This window comes from Pieris napi, chromosome 20, assembly GCF_905475465.1.
Source record: "Pieris napi chromosome 20, ilPieNapi1.2, whole genome shotgun sequence".
Taxonomy (NCBI): domain Eukaryota; kingdom Metazoa; phylum Arthropoda; class Insecta; order Lepidoptera; family Pieridae; genus Pieris; species Pieris napi.
The window spans coordinates 4,761,231-4,786,303 of NC_062253.1; the positions used below are offsets into that span (position 1 = coordinate 4,761,231).

The 25,073-nt window shown below is 33.8% G+C and overlaps 1 protein-coding gene across 1 annotated transcript in view; it reads left to right on the top strand.

The window, feature by feature from the left end:
* Positions 1-25,073, top strand: part of LOC125059516 (probable G-protein coupled receptor 158) — a 135,572-nt gene that overhangs the window by 90,004 nt on the left and 20,495 nt on the right. The window contains exons 5-8 of the mRNA XM_047663965.1: positions 6,724-6,867; positions 13,532-13,732; positions 14,302-14,480; positions 23,994-24,208. Coding sequence (XP_047519921.1) covers positions 6,724-6,867; positions 13,532-13,732; positions 14,302-14,480; positions 23,994-24,208 — 739 coding nt within the window. The remainder of the gene's footprint in view (positions 1-6,723; positions 6,868-13,531; positions 13,733-14,301; positions 14,481-23,993; positions 24,209-25,073) is intronic.

Genomic DNA, 25,073 nt, shown 5'->3' on the forward strand with positions numbered 1-25,073 from the left:
CTCCTAGCTAATAGCTGATATACATCTTGGATATCTCCGTAAAGTTAAAACTCCCATCGGAGTATTCACTATTAATTTTATTACATATACAGAACAGTATTGGCCTAGTGGCTTCGGTGTGTAACTCGCAACCCTGAGATCGAAGGTTCGATCCCCGGCTGAGCACCAACGGACTTATATGTGCGCATTTGATATTCGCTCGAAGGGTGAAGGAAAACATCGTGAGGAAACTGGCTTACGTTAGATCCTAATGCCCGCCTTCGTCTGCGAGCGGAACGGACCCGTTACGGACTCCGCTATACTCGTAACGATGATTTTCAAACATTTCTGTGTGTGATCGTGCCATAAAAGTTAAAATAATGGAGATAGAGTTCCGGGAGTTAGGAGTTCCCTGTTGAGTTGGAAATTTCCTCCTCTTTCAGAATTTTTTTTTGAAATTTCTTAAATATTAATAGTTTATTAAATATTGGTAAAAAAGGAAATGCCATTTTTTTTTCATCTTTAATTGTTTGTAACTTTTGCAATTTTTTATCTGCTAATAATACACGCTTTTGGCACATTTTTCTAGACGTCATTCTGGATCCAATTAGCTATCGCACATAATTTTAAGAGCAGTATCTCTATTTTGTACCATTTTCAACTTGTCGACTAGACTATAGCCTATTAGATTAACAAATGGAGATATACAGAAATCTGAGTCCCAGACCTAAATAAGTTGTAGTGCAAATGACTTATTTTTTTCCTATATAGCTTTTATTAGTTACTAAAATGGTTATAATAATATAGATTGTAGACCAGAAAATGCGGACTGCCTACCTCATTAATCCCGCTTACCAAAGTAATTTGTTTATTGTTATTTCTTAGATTTTATTTTAGCAAGTAATTGAATTTAGAGCTGAATTGAAATGTTACGTTGCTGTATAAATGTTTTTGTTTCTTTCTTAATATTGTATGAACACAGCCCCTAAAGAATGAAAAAGTTTGTAAATATGTTTTGTGTTATTATTCAGAAGAACAAGTATATGTTAGAAATACGATCTTTTCGCATCTAATATCATATAAACTTTTGATTAAATTAATAAGCTTGTTTGTACGGTCTATAAAAGAAAGCAGTGGCGCTACGACCTTTTTATCTTGCACTCAGGTTTATGTATCTGTTTCATGATCATTTGTCAATCAAATAGGCAAATAGATGGGCTGTGTTGAACACAGGCCGTTGACTTTTTGGGTATAAGGCAAGCCGGTTTCGGATGTTTTCGTTTACCGTTCGAGCGATTGTTATATGTGCACATAGACGGAAAGTCCATCGGTACACAGCCGGGGATTGAACCTACGACCTCAGGGATGGAATCCGCACGCTGAAGCCACTAGGCCAGCACTGATTTTTCTCTTATTTACGGTCTATAGCAATGTCAACATTTGAGAACATTTTAACCCCAAAGTCGTATATAAGAACACCGGCTGTGCATTAGTAGCTCTCTCCTATGTCATTACATTCCATATATCATATTGTGAGGAAAACGGGGTGTCATTCACAGAAGGCTGATTAACTTATCTATAAAGAAAAATGTCAATGAAACAAATTAAACACTTTAAAAATTTCCTTTTACAAGCTTTAAGTCAATTATAAATTCACGAGCCAAAAAACATAGCAGCGTCTCTAATTAGGATTGATTACTGCAATGTCGAAATTGTAAAATGCAATTGTACCGAATTGACTGCGGAATGCTTGCAAATTTGTGCACGTATTTTTGACAAGCGTGTTAAACATTCATTTTCAAGCTACAAGCACAAAAGCTTTAACATTCATTGTTCGCTACGAAAGTAGTCTGCTGCGAAATCTTTCAAGTCTATTAAAATATATTTTATATTATCTCGTTACATTCGAAAGCGTCTCAAACTTAAAATAACTTTACTCATATATGTAAACAAATACACTTATGAACGTCTACTGAAAACATGTTAAATTGATTCTAATTGTACATTTACTACCAGTGCACAAGTCAGGGCGTAGAGCGGGCAAGAAACTCTCTGCCGCTTTTTTTAATCGCTAAGTCATACAAATTGTTGGAACTGGAGCAAATCAACCCCAAGGATTAGGATCATTTAAATATTCCTCAAATTTATAAAAAGCTTTATTCATTAATTGACGTTTAACGATAGCTTTGATTATATTCAGTGATAATTCTCTAATATCGCTTTGGAGTTTGTTGTAAAAACGAATACAATTTCCATATAAGGAGATTTTTATCTTTTGGAGCCTGTTTGGTCGTACGCTTAAATTAGCTCTGCTTCGAGTATTATTCTGGTGAAAGTCACCATTTGTTTTAAAATCGTTTGTATTTTTTTTTGTACATACAACAAGGCTTCAAGAATATTATATTGAGCAGAAAACATAATTTTGAAATTAAAAGCAAATGTTCTAACGGTTTCTTGCAATATAGCTCCAAGGCTACTTCAACGACGTTTATATTCCTCTCCTTACTGATCTGAGCGCAATCTTTGGCGCCTTTTATTACAAACGTTTTATGAGATAATTAAAAAGGCAGTAACGAAACTGCATAACTAGGTACTTCACTATTAAAAGCACATGCCTGTTTTAACTAAGTACTATTTTGATATTAATTATTACCTCTTTTGTGCTTCATCATCATAAACAAGATTACTTTGTATGCATCTGTATAGTTCTGGGGTCGATTGTAGGTAAAAGTATTACATTTTGATTTTATTTATTTATTAACACTTCGTTGTATACAAAAATATTTATATAATTAAATGAATGGGTCGAGTTCTTCCGGGCAACCTCTGTGAGGAATTAAATTAGATAAGGTAAGCAAGAAGTGCAAAAAATACATTAGTTATTTAGACAAAACAAAATAAAGCAACAATCACCATAGTTTTAGATCAGTTTTACGATAAAACAAATTGGCTTAAATATTCCAAATGTAAACATCTCAGTCAACATTTCAACTACAAATAGTCGATACTACAATTGGTTAGGGTACTTCGCTAAGCTAATACAATAAGCTGAAGTTGTGAACGATATTGGGGCCCGATATTGTTTCAAATATCCCGTATTGATCCATTCAGTTTGACTTTTAGAAATGGTATTGAATCCAATATTGTCCTAGATGTTTGTCATAAAGATATTGAATGATCGGCCATTTTTTATACAAGCAAGTGGTCGACACGCTTATATCATAAAAAGTAACTTAACAGCTTTGAGGACGCTGAAACTTTTGTGCTTTTAATGTAATATTAACCTAGCAGGTGCGGTTAACAGATAGTGTACATTTATTTAATCTCCAAGACTTGAAAACATTTAAAGCAAGTGAATATTTCTTTTGCCTTTGTTAGTAAGGATGAAGAAATGTTTGAGACGTTTTTGTTAATATTTTCATAAATGTTTTGTACTAAGTCCCAGTCTCGGCAATGTCTGGCAAAGGGCTTTAGGCAACCACACCTTTGCGTCTGCTCCATAGACCTTCTTTGTTTGCAGCAGGTAAACCTGACTCGCGTTGATTTTTGTTTTTAAATATGCTGGTTTTTCTCCGTTTTCTTTCACCGTACGAGCAAGTGCACTCATAAAAGTACACATTTATTTAACGCACATTTTATATTTCAACGCAAAATTTGGGTTACGCACGCCACCATTACAGAGTATTGGGTATTTTATTTGACGCAAGGTTTTATTTAATCATGAAAATAATTCTGTAATCAAGCGACTGTTTTTAATAATGTAGTACTTAGGGTAAATCTTATAAGACTTTTTTAGCAGTTACATTTTACTCTCCAAAATAATCCTCAAGCTTTTTCATTACTTGAAGCCTCTCTTGATATCAAAACGTTAACAGACGCAAAAACAAAATAGCTTTAACGGTAAATTTCTACCACAGAGCGCGGTAAATCGAAAGTTTATAAATGGTTTTCGATAAGCGAAAATGCGCCAACCATTTTTCATTCAAACCTGGCACGCGTGGGCGTCGAGCAAACTTCCCTAAAATATGGTGTGTCTTGTATTGAAGGTTTTTGGGCTCACCTGTGAAAAGGGCTTATAACAATATTTTACTACGATGTGTAGTGATGAACTGAAACTTATATACTTCCTTACTTATTGTGCCAGTTTTGTCTCAAAGATTTTTAGATCAGATCTATTTTAATAAATCTATGATTTCTTAACATCATAAAGAAATATGGTTATTTTTTTAAATAAGCAAACATTCTTTCAAATTGTTCCACTTTATTGAGAAGATTTTTATGTGGCCATTGAGTAAATAGACACAAGAAAATGTGACGCCTCGCCAGGATAATTCAGACACATGAAAAAATGATATGATATATAGGATAATTCATATGTAAAGAAAGCCAGTCCATAATCACATCGGTAATACAAATACTATATAAATACATAGAATATTATAACCATAAAAAATATACAAAACTCGCGCGCCAATAAACATATAAGAATGTTCTTCGTTTTTTTATAGAACTGCCTTGCGATTCTGTAACTCACTTTTCGACTGCTTTACGACTGATTTAAGCACGACCGCCGCTGTGAAAACCGCAGTGAGAGTTCGAAAAGTGAGTTACAGAAGGCAAGAGTAAACGAGCAAGAGGGTCACCTGATGTTAACAGATACCGCTTACCATGAAAATTTGGTGTCCTTTTAATAATTGGTATGACCGAGGTAAATCGAGTTGGTTCGAAAACACTTCGATGGGCAGCTGGTTCCACATAGTGGTGGTGCGTAAAAATTGCCTTAAAACGCTCAGTTGTGTAACGATATATTCAATATTTTCAAGTGCTGCCCTGCGATTCTGTAACTCACTTCACGAACTCACACAGCGGTTTTCGCATCGGCGGTCGCTCTCAAATCAGTCGTGAAGCAGTCATTTTATGATTTGGCATTCTGAAAAGGTGGGAGCTTGTAGTTTATTGTTTATCAGAATGCCAAATCATAAAATGACTGCTTCACGACTGATTTGAGAGCGACCGCCGATGCGAAAACCGCTGTGTGAGTTCGTGAAGTGAGTTACAGAATCGCAGAGCTGTTATGAATAGTTGTAATGGTATTTTTTGTATACATGTGTATTTTAAAGCCTATTTCGTAAAGAATTGTGGATAGAATTCGTCAGGAATGTCGCTCTGTTGATTTACGATCCATATACCCTTTGTTTAACAATGCGGTCCTCTCGCTCCGCCATAAACTCTGTCTATCAAACGCAGGAAATATTTCCCATACGAAAAATCATCAATTTTTTTGTTTAGATTGTTTTGTCGCTTTGGTTTTAAGCGTTTGTTATTTTAAAGGTTTATTGAAAATAAAATATTTGAAGCTGGAACTGAATATAATAAATTTAAATCCTTACTCATAAACTTTCCGAGTCCCGTAATCCGCTGACACATTTTTGATTTTGTTTCACGTCTCTTTATATGATACACGCCGTCGATAATTCATCGCATGAGCAGGTTAATCATTTACACATTTTTCTACTAGGCTTATACTTATAAACGCACTCATATTAGTACGAAATAATTTGTCCCTATAACTTTAATATTAATCTTAATATATATAAATTACGTGTCACGTTGTTTGTCCGCTATGGACTCCTAAACTACCGAACCGATTTCAATCAAATTTGCACACCGTGTGTAGTTTGATCCAACTTAAAGGATAGGATAGCTTACATCTCAATTTATACCCGCAATATTATTTTATTGCAAAATATTTGTTTATTATTTGATAGCCACAATTCTAACAGATGGCGCTGTGTTGAAAGTACCAACGTTTCACATAAGCTTAAATTTAATTACATTACCACCAAAAAAGCATGGTGGTCCCCATGACTGGTGTTCTACCATTTCCCTTGAATAGTCTACTACGATGTAATATAACAAAAACCTTAGCAACAGCAACGCTTGGCCGGTCTGCTAGTAGCGTATAAAATAAATACATTATTTCAGTAATAAGAATAAACCAGTGGCGCTACAGCCCTATATGGGTCTTAACCTCAAATTGCATCAGTTCCTTTCATAATTTTTTCATATACAAGTAGCTGATCAGTCTTCTGTCTGACACTTATCACCGATTTTTGGATTTGAGACATGCCGGTGCCCGCACAGTTTGCTTCACCGTACGTGCAAGTGTTAGATACGCATATACAGAGAATGTTCATTGGTGCATAGCCGAAGATGTATTGTACGGTAATTTAAAATATTAATATTTAGAAATTAAGAAACCCAAAGTTGTTGCAGACCGTGCCTCTGCTCCCGCTTGGTATACCTATAAGCCTTCCCTTTGATTACCTAGCATATTAGATAGGTAAAGGTTAGCAATATAGCTTACATACTAAGGGTATAACATTGAACCTACGACTTCAGGGATGAGAGTCTCACTCTGAAGCCACTAACTAGACGAAAACTGTTTAATTTAAGTATTTGAGGGAAACACAGAGTTCTTTATACTCGCAGGAAGGTGTTTGAATTTCAAATTCGCTTATATACAATAAGATATATGCGGTACCAGAACCTAATGTATGGACCGAAACACATACATATACGGCACCAAAACCCTTTAAGTTTTGGTATCTGTTTGATTGATGACTGTGCCTGTCGATTTGTTGGCTGAAAGACCGAATATCCGCAATTATTCTAAAAGTATCTTTTGTGTTATTCGAATGAAAATCTAAAGGCCACAGTTCACTTTATTATATTTGATTACAGTGTGTGCCAGTCCCGGGATTGGGCTTTCGTCGCGGCTCGTATCGCTGTGTGTGTCGGCGAGGCTTCTATTTTCCCAATACAACTGCTGAAAACCGCTACTACAATGGAAGTGTGATTGAAGAGGAATACGAGAAACATTTACAGGTACTAACGATATTTAACGCCTTGTTAGGGAATGCTTTTATGTTTTTCTTTTTACGTTTTCCAGATAATTCCCCGACTATGTAGTCGTCGGAGGTGTTAAAAAGCTTACATAAATGGTATTGGTTACCCGAATGTTTACTTTCTATTACTATATTACTATTTCCACTACTACCTATTTTTTTTTGAGAACCCCCCGCATGACCCTCACAGCAAATCCCAAAAAGATGCCCCTCAACCTAACATTGAGCATTATTCCCTTCAAACTCGTCTCCGTTACCCTGTTTTTATTTTTCTAAGTTATTGCTTCGAAATAATTAATAAAGCGTAATTGATGGTTTTTGCTACCCAAGAATTTATATTTTAATTTATTTAGTTCATTTATTTGCTATTATATATTTGGGTGACCTTTCTTTAATAAATTGTCTAAGTGTCTTCACTGACACATCATTGAACAGCTGTAGCCTAATTTCAGCTATGAGTATTTACGTCTAACCTCATTCAGTGAGTAAAGAATATTAAACACGTGAACTGTCAAATAACACTCCATTCCCATTCAATCTCCATTAAAGGGAAGAAAGTCTGTGCTTGTATTATGTTTCTTGTCCTTACCATATACATATATAGTTTAACAGGATTGTGTATACCTAAAAAACAATCTGAAATGTATGTACCTAATTATTATGTGATAATGAAGTCAGAATTAAATTTAAATATTTTACCAAAATTGAATCATTTCAGAATGAAATTTGGATAAAATATAAACACTCAATCCAAATGCAAAATCTTTTTATAAATATCGAGGTCAATAATAAGCATTGTTATTTGATTTATGCATTGAAACCCGACCATGGCTATTTTATTTTTGTAACTCTACGTTTGCTTGTTAACAATGTTAAATAAATATTCATAATATCTAACAAAAATAAAACACGTTCGATGGATAGGGTACATAATTTTTCGATGTAGGAATTAACTCAAGTTAGTTGAACTTATGTTTCTTTACACAATATTTCATTATTAATGCGCTGCTTTGTAATTTATACAGTTTCTACTTTCTAAAGGAGATTCTTAGTAAAAAAACAAGTGTACACCCTATAAGGTCTGGGCCTCAGATTTCTATATCTGTTTCGTGATCATTTGTTTTTTTCTAATTCAGTAGGTGATCAGCCATCATGTCTTTGAGTCTCAGCCATTCCGGTTTCTTTATGATGTTTCCCATTCACCGTACGAGCGAGTATTAAATTCGCACTGAGTCAATTGGTACACTGTCGGGGTTTAAACCTCAGGGATGAGAGTCGCACGCTGAAGCCACTAGACTAAAGCTTAAAACGTTGGGTGACGTCACCCATATGTTGTCTATAAATAACATCGGAGTAGGTTTTTTAGAGAACGTTGAGTGTCACCGTAACGTCAAATAGCGGTGCTGTCATTTGCATGACGGCCCTCATAGCGGTGATAAAAATTAGTTCAACGTTTTTCGAGTGTAGCGGTGCCCATATTTAATTAATTCAAGTGGAAACGTGACTTGGACGAGCGAAGATGATTGTTTTTTTGCATTATGTTAAATAGTAAAGACGGCCGTTTTTAACAACCGTAAAATGACGGCCGTTAGTTAACGGCACCGCTTTTCTAGGAAACCTAAGCTTCCGAGGTTCTTAATGTAAAGTATATTGAATGGAAATAGCACAATTTTGATTAGCAATATGAAAGAGACCTATAAGTTTTAAGATGTGATGAGAAGTTATGGTTACTTACAGATTAGAAATATTTTGTATGACAAAAACATATCGACTAAAAGAGTATCGGATAATGGTTGTTAGATCTTCCCGTCCCGCCTTAACTGTAAATTTAGATGTATTTATTTTTTGATTTGAATTGAGAAATATACCCGATGATGATAGTGATAATAATAACAATTTTGCTATCTAAAAATCACTTTGAAGACAATGCTTGCTCTAGTTCTGGGAAGGGCATTCATAGCTTTAAATGGCTAGTTAAATGTCCAATAAAGTCCCGACCACATTCCAATTTAGTATGTAATGTACAACAGAGATACGTGAGACTGGTCATTACAATGCTAGAGAGCTACAAACAGCCATTGGACAAGAGAAAATACGCAAACATATTCTGGGGAAAATCCTTTGTTTGCTTGTAAACATGTCACTTATTTTTAAGATTCTATATAGTCCAGTCAGTCAAGACAATTAATTCATTATAATTCCAAAAGTTTTCAAATTTTGATGTAAGGTCGGGAGTGGTATTAAAACAAACTATAAAATTTTGCAACCTGCTCTGTGGTCCGGAACATTGTTAAAAATGCGATAAATGATAATTTGCTCAGTTCTTGAGACCAAAATTCCAAAAGTTCTGCAAAGTTGGAGTGGTGTTAAATATATTATTTTACATCACGTGTCAAATTTGCAACCAATTTAAGTGTACGGAACATTTTTTATTATTAAAAATTATTGTTTTTCTTTATTAAACTGAAGGAAAACGTTCCAAAAGTTTTGCAAATTTGACAGATATATCGAAAATAAAATAAATAACAAAAAATGTTCCGTACACTTAGGTTGGTTGCAAATTTTATACGTGATATGAAATATTATATCGAAAACTTCCCCAAGTTTGCAGAACTTTTGGAATTTTTTTCACGACCATACAGCAAAAATTAATTAATAATTGCAATTTTAACAATGTTCCGGACTGCGGACAAGGTTGCAAAATGAGATTTATTGTCGTCCCAATGTACCATTCACTTGACCGAAGTTTGAAAACTTTTGGAATTATTATCAAATTTTCGATTTCGAATGTCTATAATGACTGGTCTAATATTCATACCTTGTAGCGCATGTTGCAAATCGAATAATTTGAAACGAATCCTAGAAATTACTTAAAATAATAGTATTCAAGCTACAACAAAATATGGAATAAAAATATAGATTTTTCAATCTTATATCCAAGTTCAGCGGAAACATAATGTCGATCAACAATCAATATAAAACAAACCTCGATCGAACATTCATATCCGAGCGTAGCACATGCTACGAGTGAGCTACGATCTGTACTACCTCTACATTGCCACGTAGCTCGTAGATATAATCGTTACACGAGGCAATTGAAAGCATTTGGCTGGACGCCAAGTGGTCGCAGTCTTGTGGCTTAAATGGCCTTATTTTTAAGCGATACTTTTGTTTACTGCTCCTCTTATTGAATGAGGTTTTTAGTTTAACAGTTAACATTTAAAAAGCCATTTTGTATTGTCATTGGCTTGGCCGTAAAATAAATTTAAATTATTGTATAAACATCTATTGATGAGTTATAAAATAATACGTGGTTTGCACTAAATACTTAAATGGATAATGTTATATATTTCTTGACTAAATAAAACGTTTAGAACATTCTGAAACATTCAGTTCGCTCAATTCTCAGTATGATAATACGTCTATCTTAAATATAAGAGAATTTAGCACGTAATTGCGCCACTGTAATTTCATAAAAACATTATTAAATGAGAGTCACTTCTTAATCTCAATAAGTAATTTACACTCATGCAATCCTTATTGAGTCATAGCCCCTTACGAAATACATTTTGAATGAATATGTAATGACAGAGACAGAAGCTTCACATTAGTATAGGCGCCAGTTATAGTGACGATAGAACAATGTATGATAAGGAAAATAATAGATAAAACAAAGAATACATCATAAAGAAGAATACTAAGGTAGGATGTCACAATAAAAATAAATAAACTTAAGTGGAAATGGGCGCGGCATATGGTAAGAAGAACAGAAAAGTGGAGCAAGAAAGTATTAAACTGGTGCCTAAGGTACAATAAAGGCAAAATAGGAAGACAATGTAGGAGATGGATAGACCAGATTAAGGAAATATCCTGTGGTACATGGCAGAGAGTGATACATTGCAAACATAAATGGCGGGATTCGGAGGAGGCTTTGGCCAAACAAAGGTACACAGATATCCAGAAAGAATGCGATGATGGATATATGATATTTAAATGTAAATTATCTGAAATAAAAAGCTTTTATTTATTATTATTATCGTGTGTCAAAAGACCGAATACAAACGGTCCCAGCCGAGGACAAAAAGCGTCGTGGTCGCTCTTAAAAAGCATGTGTGTTTATTAAGAATATTGTCACCAAACAATAAATGAAACTTCACAACGCACAAACTGTTGTGTTAGATGTGGATTACAGGAAGTAACACAGTACAGCACAAAAAATACTTACTCCATCGATCGATATTCATCATCGATATGGATTGAATCATTGCTTTGGTCGCGGTCTCGGACTCATGGGGACAAGCAAAATAGACCGCAGTTTTTGTTGTGGTCACCTGCCTCTGTTTCCTAACGCGCATATACCCATAAGACAAATGTACACTGTGAGATATGCGCTGATTGGCTACTACTAATATCGATAGCATTAGGCTTTTGCACCTAATACAAATTTAGTTTTTAATATACGTGGCGTTAGTAGGTATCTCAATATTAGGATGTCGCAGTGCGTTAAAACGCAATTTTATAGTTGAGACCGTTATTCAAAGTTACACATTATGTTGTTGGCGCAAGACCCTTACGTCCTCATCGTCGCTGGGGTTTTCCAACACCAACTTCTTCATTTAGGCCTACCATTGAAACGTTTCATATTCTTTGTCCCCGAGATTTGAACTTAATAAACATTAAGAAAGTTCTAACCAACGAGGCAGGATAATAATTCAATATCATTAAAGAAATAGAGTTAAATGTAGGTTGTTAAAATTTAAAGTAGTTATCAACAGTGAGTTGTAATGTTCTTATAAAACTGAATCGATTATTAAGCGAACAGATTTCATTATTAAAACTTCGTAACTTTTGATGAAGCTAATCATTTTTCAATTGTAAATTAACGACTTAAAAGTTGTTTTCCAAATAAATAGATTTGAATGGCTAGTTCGTTATTAAGTTTGTGTACAATTTTGAGATAGTATATTAGAATAGTATGGAAGCCGTCATGTCTTAGACCCAAAAGTGGCTGTATCAGGTGTGGAATGCGCTTCCCCAATCTTAATATATATATATATATATATATAACGTGACACGTAATTTATATATATATATATAAATTACGTGTCACGTTGTTTGTCCGCGATGGACTCCTAAACTACCGAACCGCGTAAAATACCTATACATCGCCACATCAGAGAGATGAAGGACACATTAACAGGGGACCACATTATTGGTTAAAATATTCTCTTTATGTTTTATTATAAATATTTGTTTTTATAATGTGGGCAATGCAAGAAATAAAATTAGTATTTCATTTATGTTGACACAGCTGCCGGAATACACGCTATGCAAGATAACCAAAAGTTGAGACGGTTTAAATATTGTTGACATCGTGAAACGTCAAACGAGTTTATAACTTGGTATTTAATACTGTTAATTTTACAGAATTTTAAAGTATAAATGAGAAGTGTTTTGTAGCTTGTTACCATATTTTAAACTAGTTTCGAATTATTACTTACCGTAATCTTAATATATATAAATAACGTGTCACGTGTGCAGTTTGATCTAACTTAAAAGATAGGATAGCTTACATCTCAATTTATACCCGCAATATTATTTTATTGCAAAATATTTGTTTACTATTTGACAGTCGTAATTCTAACAGATGGCGCTGTGTTGAAAGTACCAATGTTTCACATAAGCTACAATTTAATGGCATTACCACCAAAAAAGCATGGTGGTCCCCATGGCTGGTGTTCTCGTACCGTTTCCCTTGAATAGTTTACTACTATGTAATATAACAAAAACCTTAGCCACAGCAACGCTTGGCCGGTCTGCTAGTTTGTTTATAAAGAAACTAAAAGACATGCAGAGTTGAAGGGTTAAGTCATGGAAAGGGTAGGGTATGATGATTTTTTTATATTTTTTATGATGAATTGTAAAAGTAGTTTAGTTGATTGTGCCTAAACCTGACTATTGACTGACTATTATTGTTATTAATCAAGTTATACCGCTAAGGGTGTTTATTTTCTGTGCTATATTCCAGAAAGTTTATAAAACATGTTGTTAAGATTTAATTTAAATAAGTTTTATATGTGGAAACTTAAATTTATTTAATTTGAAAAACAATACATCAGGTAGTAATGTTCACAGAGTAGAGAGTAGCTCAAAGACTAACGAGAATCAGACTTGACATGAAAGAACTCTAGTCAATGGAGCAAAAGGCGCGAAATTTAAATATTACAACACATGTCAAATCCATTTTGTCACGTCAAGTCACACTTAGGATCTCAACTTTGAATCTTGAAATTGAGCTTTTCAGTCTTTAACCATTAGTATAAACAAGTGACATTTAAAATGATAGAAAAGTTTATTTTAATTTACCTTACAAAAGTTACGTACATCTTGTAAAAAAAAATATTTTTTATAATATATACGTAATTTTCTTTTTAATACATTAAGGATCGTGTTCTAAACACCCATAGCCAATATTACATTACAATCATAATAGCTCTTAACTACACATTTACTTAATCATAATATAGTAGGTACTAAAATATCTATCCGGCCAGTTACATGTATAGCCGACATGTACGAATCTTTCTAGAGCTTTTTAAATTTCAATATACTGAAAATGTTATTATTTGTTATTTGATTCGCAGCAGTATCAGAGCCTCTACGGTCATCAGTCAGCTTTTCATTGCGTGCCCTGCGCTGAAGGCTGCGAGGCCTGTGTCGACGGTTCACCGTGTGTGGCGGCCCTTAATTGGGTTGCTAGGACAACGATTTTCACACTCGCCTGCCTGGTGATATCCTGTCTGCCTTTTATTGTCTGGTTCACGATTAAGTACGGACATGTTCGGGTGAGTAGTAATTGCAATGGATTTACAATGTTAAACATAGTATTTTTTATACTTCAAATTTGAATTGAAAGTGCAAGCATGTTATAAAAAAAACGTTATTCAAATTCTAATAATATGATACAACTATCTCCTAACTTAAACCCCAACCTTACATGTACTTTAAGACATACACAAAACCACAGAGAACACGAATGATGAAATGGGGCTTAACATTTCATTCTGAGTTGTCAACATCTCTAGTCTAGGCAACAGACACGAACTACTTTTAAGTTTTTTGACTGCCTAAAGCTAAAAGTTATAGTCCAAAACAAAATTCTAATGTCTGTTACTTAATTTATAGTCCACTTGTTTTTTAAAGAACTGTCTTATATTCATAATTTTACTAGTATTTAAACATTTCAGTCAGTTGCATTACTTTTATATTTGTTAAAGCTACACTAGTCGAAAAGGCTTTCTGACTAGGCACTAGACCATTGGTCGAACAATGAAACGAAACGCGCCATAATTTCGTCTCATATTCAATCACCCATTTGTAATCAAATTTGTTTACCAAATTAATAATTCAACAGGTAGTCAGAGCAGCCAGCCCAGCACTGCTCAGGGTGATCGTATTGGGAGCTCTGTTAATCTATTGTACGACGTTGGTGATGTATGGAAGACCCACGCTTTTCACTTGCACTGCCAGGGTCTGGCTCCGGGAGGTTGGCTTCTGTCTGACATATGGCGCCTTGATGTTGAAGACTTGGAGGTAATTTTTAAATATATATATTTAACTAGCAGACCGGCCAAGCGTTGCTGTGACTAAGGTTTAAGTTATATTACATAGTAGTAACCTATTCAAGGGAAACGGTAGGAGAACACCAGTCATGGGGACCACCATGCTTTTTTGGTGGTTATGCCATTAAATTGTAGCTTATGTGAAACGTTGGTATTTTCAACACAGCGCCATCTGTTAGAATTGTGACTATCAAATAATAAACAAATATTTTGTAATAAAATAATATTGCGGGTATAAATTGAGATGTAAGCTATCCTATCTTTTAAGTTAGATCAAACTGCACACGTGACACGTAATTTATATATATATTAAGATTACGCTAAGTAATAATTCGAAACTAGTTTAAAATATGGTAACAAGCTACAAAACACTTCTCATTTATACTTTAAAATTCTGTAAAATTAACAGTATTAAATACCAAGTTATAAACTCGTTTGACGTTTCACGATGTCAACAATATTTAAACCGTCTCAACTTTCGGTTATCTTGCATAGCGTGTATTCCGGCAGCTGTGTCAACATAAATGAAATACTAATTTTATTTCTTGCATTGCCCACATTATAAAAAAAAATATTTATAATAAAACATAAAGAGGATATGTTAACCAATAATGTGGTCCCCTGTTAATGTGTTCATCTCTCTGATGTGGCGATGTATAGCTATTTTACATACCACCTTCTTTGGTGTCTTTGTTTGTCTTGTGAAGTAAACATTATGTAATAGGATATGTTCCCTCTTGTCCTCATCTATTCCATTTCTGGTTTAAGCCACGATATATTAGAAAGATATGAAAACGTTACGACACAATTGTTTGTTATTTGGACATTGTTGTGAATCAAATTATGTGTCTATCTGAATAAAAAATTGATTATAACCTTATATTTGATTAGATTAAATCTAAATAACAAAAAAATCATATACCCATTTCACTGGTTTCTGATAATTTATCTGATTTAATTATATTTTTTATTACTAAAAACAATACATGGAATTTTTTGAAAATATGTTACTTAGTTTTAATTAATTAATGTTATCTAGATCAAGATAAACCTTACCTTAAATACGTACTAAGCAATCGTGCCTACGATTGTTGACTAACATAAAATCGTTTATCCGTTAATTACATAATAATACACAATATTAAATACTTTACTTTAATATAATAGGAGTAAGAAGTCCGTGCAAGAAACAATTACACTAAAACTAATATTCTATTGCGTCTAAGTTCTCGTGTACTTGACATGGTTTAAGTTATTCCTTGAAATTGCTTGTGGTTAGGCAATTTTGTAGCAATTTATTCATACAACGTCGGAATTTAATATATTGTATAAAAACATTATAAAGCAATGTATCCCTCTCTCACAACATTTTTACCTTCAGTTGCCCAAATATTCGAGGTAATAACGTTTTTGTTTAATTAATATGATTACTTTCTAAATAAAAAACTGTTTTGACCGGATTGAAGTAATGTATTATTATAAATTTATATTTCCCCGGAGTTGGTATCGACTAAAAGATGGAGGGTTTTGGAAATAAATACAGATAATGCAACTTTCTCTGCAGCTGTGATACTCTTTGACATTCAACATCTTTTGTCTTCAGTCACCGTGATCACGCACGCTGTAAAGCACGCGAAACGTCGGATAAATTTAAAATTATGTTAAATAGTTGTAAATTTATAATAATACATGATTACTTTCTTTTTATATTTGTCGCTTTGTTGACCCTGTAGACCTTCAAACATTTATAGGATCGCATTGGAGTTTATTATTTACTTAGGGATTAAATATTCATATGTTTTCATCAAAATTAAAACACTTATTCGTTTTTAATCCAATTATGTCTAAATTACCGTAAATACCTACCTTTAGCTAATGATAGACTGAAACGGAAAGGTTTTCCAATGTACGCACTCTTAAGGCATTAGGTCAATACTGTTTTCCGTTAATTATAATTCAAGTAACTTAGCAATTTTACGTAATAATAAATATAATTAATCTGTCAGACATTTTAATGGATGACAGAAATCCATTTAAAATAAACAAAGCAATTTTAATTTAACAAATAGCTATACAGAATTAGACATCTTGTCAAGGTGGTTTAAATTTTAAATTTTTTAGACCTCTTTTTTGAAGACAGGTTAAGGAACGATTATTAGTACGTCTATTATTATTTTCTGTAACGTGCCGTTTTTTGAAATAACTTAAGTAATATAAAATACTAGAGTTTAAGTCTTACGAAACGAAGTACAAATACATGAAGTAGTTCTTTACTACACTTAATCTAATAAAACATCAAACCACGGGTCAAACTAATTGAATAATAAAAGGGCTGGAGAGGTCTACGTTCTATATTAATACATAAAACACTGGGACTTCTTTAGAAAACAGGAATTTGTTTATTTACGCAGGCTCGGCTGCTTTAGACAGATAAAGAGAATATTTCGGAATTATGTCAGGAAGTTGAATTAAATGTTTTGCGCTATATTTACGTACTGTTGTCCTAATATATTTTCTTTCGACTGGATAAACTTGAATGTTTCATTTATGATAATTTTTATTTATTTACTAAAAACAATCTTGTCCTAACAGGAGAGAGAGCACTAAATCAACTAGAATGAAAATGAAATAAAAAAATACACGAGAAACAAATACAAGAAATTAATTAGCTAAAGATTGTTTTTAAAATGAGAAAAGTTAACTAATTGTTTACAAATAGTAGAACTTTTGTCAGTTCACTCAACGTGTGTATGTATGTAGGTATGTGTTTTTACGATGTCGCCGCCAATCAGGTACACAGAGGCCTAGGCCGTGTAGAACTCCATGCTGTCCTCGCCATGTTACAATTTTAAAAAGTACATTGCAAGGGTGTTTTCTCGGCCTACTCTAAGCTTATTGTAGCACCACAGAAGATAGATGTGCCTCCAATTTTTGTTTAGCACCTCTCTCGACATCACTTACTTTCATCGGAAGCCCAAATCGCGAAATTATCCTCCAAATGACTTCTGCAGCGCATAAAAGTGTAACGGGTTGAACGCAGCGATAACAGAGGCATTACTTTTAGCTGCAGGCTGTCAAGTATAACTTAGCGGTTTTATTTCACGTCCTACACTGTTGCCACTATTCATTATTTTAGCTCTCTTTTATCAAACGCCAACTTATACTTGACAGACTTGTTATGAACGTGTCGATAACAATTATGGTTAAAGCGATAACGTTGAGTTTTCAGAATATTATTGAAAAATAAATACGAAACAGTAAAATTATTATTGGCGTTTGTGATTACACATGGCAGGAAACTGATTTTAAATTTAATGTATAGAAATTATGGGTAAGAGTCGGGACGATAAGCTTACAACTGAAATGAAATGAAATGAAATAGTTTATTCTTGCAAGTAGGACTATATAAATCACTTTTACAATGTCTTCCTAAACTAGATGAAGTCGACATTTCCTAACTGACTGCCCTGAGAAGAAATGTCGAAACAAACTATGTGTCCAGCCTTGCGATTCTGTAACTCACTTTTCGAACTCGCACAGCGGTTTCGGTTGCGCTCAAATCAGTCGTGAAGCAGTCATTTTACGATTTGGCATTCTGATAAACAATAAACTACAAGCTCTCTTAACGAGTTTGAAAAGTGAGTTACAGAATCACAAGGCTGCACGTCAAATACAATATGTTTTTTTCGGAAGTCACACTTAGAGCTAGTTAATTCTTCTCAATGTGAGGTCTAGTATAATGTGGTGCGGTAAAACTTAGTAGAGGTGAAATTTAAAACTTGTCCTAAAATGCGTTTGATTTCTGCCAACAATTGGTAAATGAACAAGGCAAATTCTGTTTAACACGAATTATCTAAAAAAGATATAACGTGGTCACCGTGACCACGCGCGCTGTAAAGCACGCGAAACGTCGGAAAAATTTAAAATTATGTAAAATAATTATAATAATACATAACTTCAATCCGGTAAAAAAGTGTTTGCTTTAAAAGATATAATTTTTAAAAAATATTGCTATCTGATCTTTGAAAGAAAATATTTATCCCCAGCAATTCGGAATTCATTGATTGTACATATACAAGAGAGTTTCCGGTACATAGCACACGCAAAAATCAGCAATATGCTTCGACATTGAATGCTTTCCATGGTTTAATTAATTCCTTGATGCTTGTAATAATTAAGGCTCTATATACAAACATGTTTAATTTTTTTTTTCTTTTTTTTTTATTGGACATTTCACACCAATTGACCAAGTCCCATGCTAAGCTGGTGAAGCTTGTGTTATGGGTACTAGGCAACGGATATACATACATATTATAGATAGATAGACATATAAATACACATTTAAACACCCAAGACCTAAGCACAACACCAAATGCTCATCACATCGATGTTTGTCTAAGCCGGGGATCGAACCCTGGATCCATGGATTCGCAGTCAGGGGTACTAACCACTAGACCAATGAGCCGTATTTCTATTTATAATCAAAGATTTCATTTTGTAAATAAGTCTAAAAATACAGTCTATATCGTAACGCCTCCGGGAATGAAAACTTCGAAATTCTTAATCAAAAAATTAAGAATTCATTAACATTTAAATTTGATTACGTTGAAGCAGGAAGAGGGTATAGTTGAAAATAATTAAGGTAAATTGACAAATTGTAGAAATTTAATTGATGAGACCCGGAGTGATTCTGAAAGTTAAGTAATGTAGTTTTACTTTAAGAAACCAATACTATTTAGTTATTTACCCCTGAGAAAGTCGAAGAAAATATGCGTGCTAGCCACTAATTATAACAAACATGCGCAGAAAAATTTAATTTCCAATAGAGTGGACTCCCACCAATCAGCATAAACCTGGTAAGAGGAAATAAAAAAGATCTTCTGTCTCCGTGGGACTTCGTGTACTAATCTTAAATATAAAACATAAACTTAATGTAATTCTTATTGTAGTACTCGAATATAGGCTATTTTTGTAATTTTCGGTGTCAAACAACAACTATATTACAAAAATAATATTTAAAACGCCGCTACACATATTTTATCTTCTTTTAACGTCAATTGCGTTTCTTCATAATGTATAATATAATAACTGTACCAACAATAGGAATCCATTGGTGCACACCCGGGGTTGGAACTTACGGCCTAAGACTAACATTAAGTTGCAAGAAACTCCCGTCAAAAAGGTATTGAAGTCGTGTTTCGCGTATATTCTCGACTATGAATCTTACGCTATGACTCGCGCTATAATAGCTAGCTAATAACTGGCTCTATAATAGTGGTTATCCATATTTATGAAATAATAAAAATAAGGAAATTCTGTCAAAGGGGATAAAATCAAACCTAAACAGTTTCCTAATAGATCGTGTCTTACAAAAACGCTGAAGATTCAAGCTTTAACGAGAACATAGGTATATTCAAATAAGTTTGCGTTACATCAAAGCCTTTGATATTGGTTTTTTCTAGCGCTTTGTATTTCGTTACAACTCCGTAGCTACGCTTTGGTGGAACGAATGGAAATTGCTTTTCAAAATTTCTACATTGACGTATTAATTTCTTTCAGATCTTTATGATGTGGGGTAATATCATATTATTTAATAAGTAAAAAAGTTATATACATATGTGCCTTTAATACTTTGTCATACAATTGAAAACAACCAGAAGGTTCGAAAAAATGTATGGCATGTCTAAGAATAGAATAGCAGATCACCTTGCCTTTATAGATTATTGAAAAGTTGTCACGACACTTTTTTGCTATTTGCTATTGTAATACACCGGTTCTCGTCCGATCACCGAAGTTAAGCAACGTCGGGCGAGGTCAGTACTTGGATGGGTGACCGCCTGGGAACACCTCGTGATGTTGGCTTTTTTTTTCGTCGTAAGATTGGTGTCGAGAAAATCTATCATACTGTTATGATACCAATTAACATATAAATTAATCGAAAGGAATTTCGTTCCATCCGGGTGTCCCTTGACACTTCTAAAGTTTTTTTTATAAAAGGGGGATACGGGCAAGAAGCTAACCGGATATTAAATTCTACCATCGCCTGGGGTCGCGCTGCCAAAAGGCTCGCAAGTACGTTGTTGGCCTTTCAAGAATTGGTTCGATCTTTTCTAGTAAGATCCTAAGTTGATTACAGAACATATACAGAAATCAAGAACAAGCATTGCGTCGGCACTTGTTGGTTCTTGTAGTCACTTAATATGCTTTTTTATACATGGGTATGTTTTTACAATGTGACACTACCAACAAGAACGTAACCGTCAGCCTGGGATACTCTATTTGAGATTGTAATATAATTGATTGATTGGGTATAAATTATTAATCATAAATCACTTCACAATTCACGGGTCGCTAGAGTTCTCGGTGGTTAATATGGATTACGCAACACGATTGAGTCCTTTCCAGACTTTATAACACAAAATCAGTATAATTACGCTAGTTCAACTAATGTAGTCATACATCAACTTCTGTCAAATGTTTACGCTATAGAAACAGAGTGTTGGTGAAAACAGTGTATATTTTGAATACTGCAAAAATATTAATTTATTAACACTATACGTTACCTTAAACGTAATAAAACAGCTTGTATAAGTAACAGGCCCTATCGCTAATAAGCGATTTTTTCCAGGTAACCCTAGTATGGAAAAAACCTACTGAGGGTAATGTACAAAAAGAGCATAAATAATTAAAAAAAATATATATAAAATTACATTTAACACTTGAATTATAGAATAACTAAAATCTAGTCTAAGGTTAGTAATAATCTAATATATGTATAAAATTCTCGTGTCGCGGTGTTTATTGTACTCCTCCGAAACGGCTCGACTGATTCATGAAATTTTGTGTTCATATTGGGTATGTATGAGAATCGGACAACATCTATTTTTCATCCCCCTAAATGTTAAGGGTAGTCCACCCCTAAATTTTTTTTTTAATTTTTAGATAAAATTCTATTTTTTTATTTTTTTATGACACAGCATTAAAAAATACATACAACCCCTAATTTTCACCCCTCTACGATCAACCCCTTTTTTATTATAAATGATAAACATCGCAAAACGACGTTTGCCAGGTCAGCTAGTTAATATATAAAAGTTGCTAATTACGAGGTAAAAGAGAAATGCTCAAAAGGATTGTTAAACGAATTTAAAGACTGAGCTAAAAGAAACTTTTTAAAACAGACTGATTGAGTTATTTAACACTTTATTACACATTAAATACAATTTAAAATAGAAAAAATGCAAACGCAACCTAAATAAAAGAGAACAATGTTTATTTATTTCCCACATAATTATTCTATCTTTACAGTTATGACTAATACAATAGAACTACACAATATAATACCTATACTGATAATTGTATATTTAAAAAAATTAAACCTAGATCTTATAACTGGTGAACTCCGCCAGTGTACAAAGAACCAATTTTTTTTTGAACCAATTCGACTTAGGGTCGATTCGACCAAACTTCAATTTATACACGAGTAACTATACCAAGAATAATCTATTCCATGATTTTAATCTCGAGTAAATCCATAGTCGTTTGTCCACGTAATCGATAGTATAATTGTGCTAGGAATAACAATACGCGAATAGCAAGAGAATGGTGAACGAAAATAAAACTCGGCAAATAAATGTTGTTTTACAACGGGACAGTGTAAGAGCATACATCATGTCAACTCGATTTTGCCGTATTATAGTGTGAAAAAGTAGCTTTTAACAGGTGTCAAACGACAACAAAAAGTTTTTATTTCTTGTTTGTTTGAGGCTTTCGTCTAAAAAGGAACTTCTGTTGAGCCCAGTTGAATTTCATTCTAATATTATAGAAAATAAAAAATCTAAAAACAAATAAATAAATAATAAATTGTTTAAACGTTTCATTATACAATGCTAGACTATTAATTTAGTGCGTTGCGTTGACTTGAAATTAAAACACAGAATACATATTTGTGAAATGACTGACGCCATTAAATTATTCTAGGAATAGCTGTTATTCCGTGCGAAACGGCGGTATAGTAGCAATTCCCGAATAAGCCCACTATTCTTAGAATTTGTAGTTGGTAAAACGTAAAATTGATTTACTCTCGATTAACTGACGATTTATTCTAAGATTAAGATTTACTCTTGTTTGGTCGAATCGACCCTTAGGGTCCTTCAAGAAAAGAGCGTACCAATTCTTAAAACGCCGGCAATGCACTCGCGAGCCCTCTGGCATTGTGAGTGTCCATGGGCGGCGGTATCACTTAACATCAGGTGAGCCTCCTGCCCGTTTGCCCCCTGTTCTATAAACAAAAATAGTGTACCTCGAAAGGATGATACAATAATAGTGCCAAGGAATGTTTTAGTAACAAATGAATGGGTTAATGTGTAGTTAAGCACCAGCCTTATGACTGCATTTTTTCAAACGGGCTAGAGTACCTGATATTAAGTAAACTGCCTCGCGAGTGCTCGCTTTTTAGTTGACGGTACGGTCTTTGAAGGACAAATTATGGTAAATTTGTCAAATCAAGGCTCCACTTTAAAACAGCTCAACATTTTTTTCTATCGTTCTTTACGACGACTTTACTAACCTAACCTAATGTAATTCACTGGGAACTGAGACAATCTTTACATCATGTAACATTATCAGTTTTTTAAATGTTTTTAAAGGGTACAAAGCCACGTGCCTCTTTAATATAACATACAAGTTGTAAAGGCTGATAGAAAAACGTAAGGTTATAGTATTGTCTTTGATTGACATAACCTTTACATTACATAAGATTTTACTCAAAATCTCAAGAAAAACAATCCGCGAAAATAGAGGACACCGTGAGCCATTTTTGCAAAACCCTCCATCTTTTAGTCGGTATCAACTCCGGGGAAATAAATACACATAATGCAACTTTCTCTACAGCTGTGATACTTTTTGACATGTCTTCAGTCACCGTGACCACGCACGCTGTAAAGCACGCGAAACGTCGGATAAATTTAAAATTATGTTAAATAGTTGTAAATTTATAATAATACATAACTTCAATCCGGTTAAAAAGTTTTTTCTTTAAACGTAAGGTTAGGTTAAGTTAGGTAAAAGCTGAAAAAATTTACCTTCTTTCATTCATTTCACAAATGTGATAAACATGATATTTTAATTAATTTCTGAAACTAAAGCGCCACCATATTATTGCATGGTACATTGACAAATTTACTCAATGTTTTTTTTTTTTAAAGACAATTCACACCAATTGACCCAGTCCCATGCTAAGCTGGTGAAGCTTGTGTTATGGGTACTAGGCAACGGATATACATACAAAGATAGATATAAAAATACATATTTAAACACCCAAGACCGAGAACATCACGTCGATGTTCGTCTCAGCCGGGGATCGAACCCGGGACCCATGGGTTCGCAGTCAGGGGTACTAACCACTAGACCAATGAGTCGTTTCTTCAATTATATAGATAGAGTCCAAGGCATTCCGTAATATGTGAATTCTATTTGTCCACAGGATCTCAGTAATATTTCAAGTTCGATCAGCGAAAGCCGTGAAGATATCCGATATGTATCTATTACGTCGAATTGGTGTGATTGTGGGTGTGGCCTGCGTGTTACTCTCTATACGTACACTCGTAGCGCCACCTGCGGTCATCGTGGGAAGGACGAAAGACGACCTAAAAGCGTATCTATGCAATACAGACTGGTGGGACCATTCATTTACGACATGTAAGATTTATTTATGATAATAATTATAAGATAGAATTTCATTTAAATATAAATCAGTAGCGCTACAACCTTTTTAGGTCTGAGCCTCATCCTATCTATTTCATGATCATTTGTAAATCTAATAAACAAGTGGGTGATCAGCCTCTTGTGCTAGACACACGCCGTCGAGTTTTTGGGTCTAAGGCAAGCCGGTTTCCTCACGATGTTTTCCTTCATGCTTCGTTCATTACTCAACCGGCACAATAATGAAGGGATTTTAAATCGAAACCGCCTTCAAAGATTTTATTGATTCCGGTCCAAATGTTCAAAACTCTATTTAAAAAAAAAACTTTTTGTTCCTCTCATAAAAAACGCCAATTTCTTATGTATGTAATACGCTAATATTAGCGTATTCCTGAAATTCACAAACATTATTCACTCAACGCGGTTCATATAGAGCAATCACGGTCAGCGAAAACTAAGTTAAGTAAATAATGTAATATTTTATTCCCATTTAAATTCATTATTTGTAGAATGTTTAACCATTAAGTTAACTGCTATCTCCCTCTTCTGGTTTTTTCTATCTATGTTTGCCATAGTCATTTTGTAAGATGATTTGATATTTTAAAAGAGTAACGAGAGTTTTTTACGCCGGCTTTTTCTCTCGGCCTACACCCTCTGTCTTTATTGCCGATGAGTAGGGATGTCTATTGTCTATCTATACAAATTTAATGACGTGGAATAAGTGATATCTGTATCTTATATTCCATAATAAACATATTTTATTTTGCTGAATACAGTTAAGAATTATTTATTGGTCTGCTATTAAGAGCTCATACAAAAACGTAGAGTCTGGCTAATGAAAGAAGATAATTGAATTATTTGA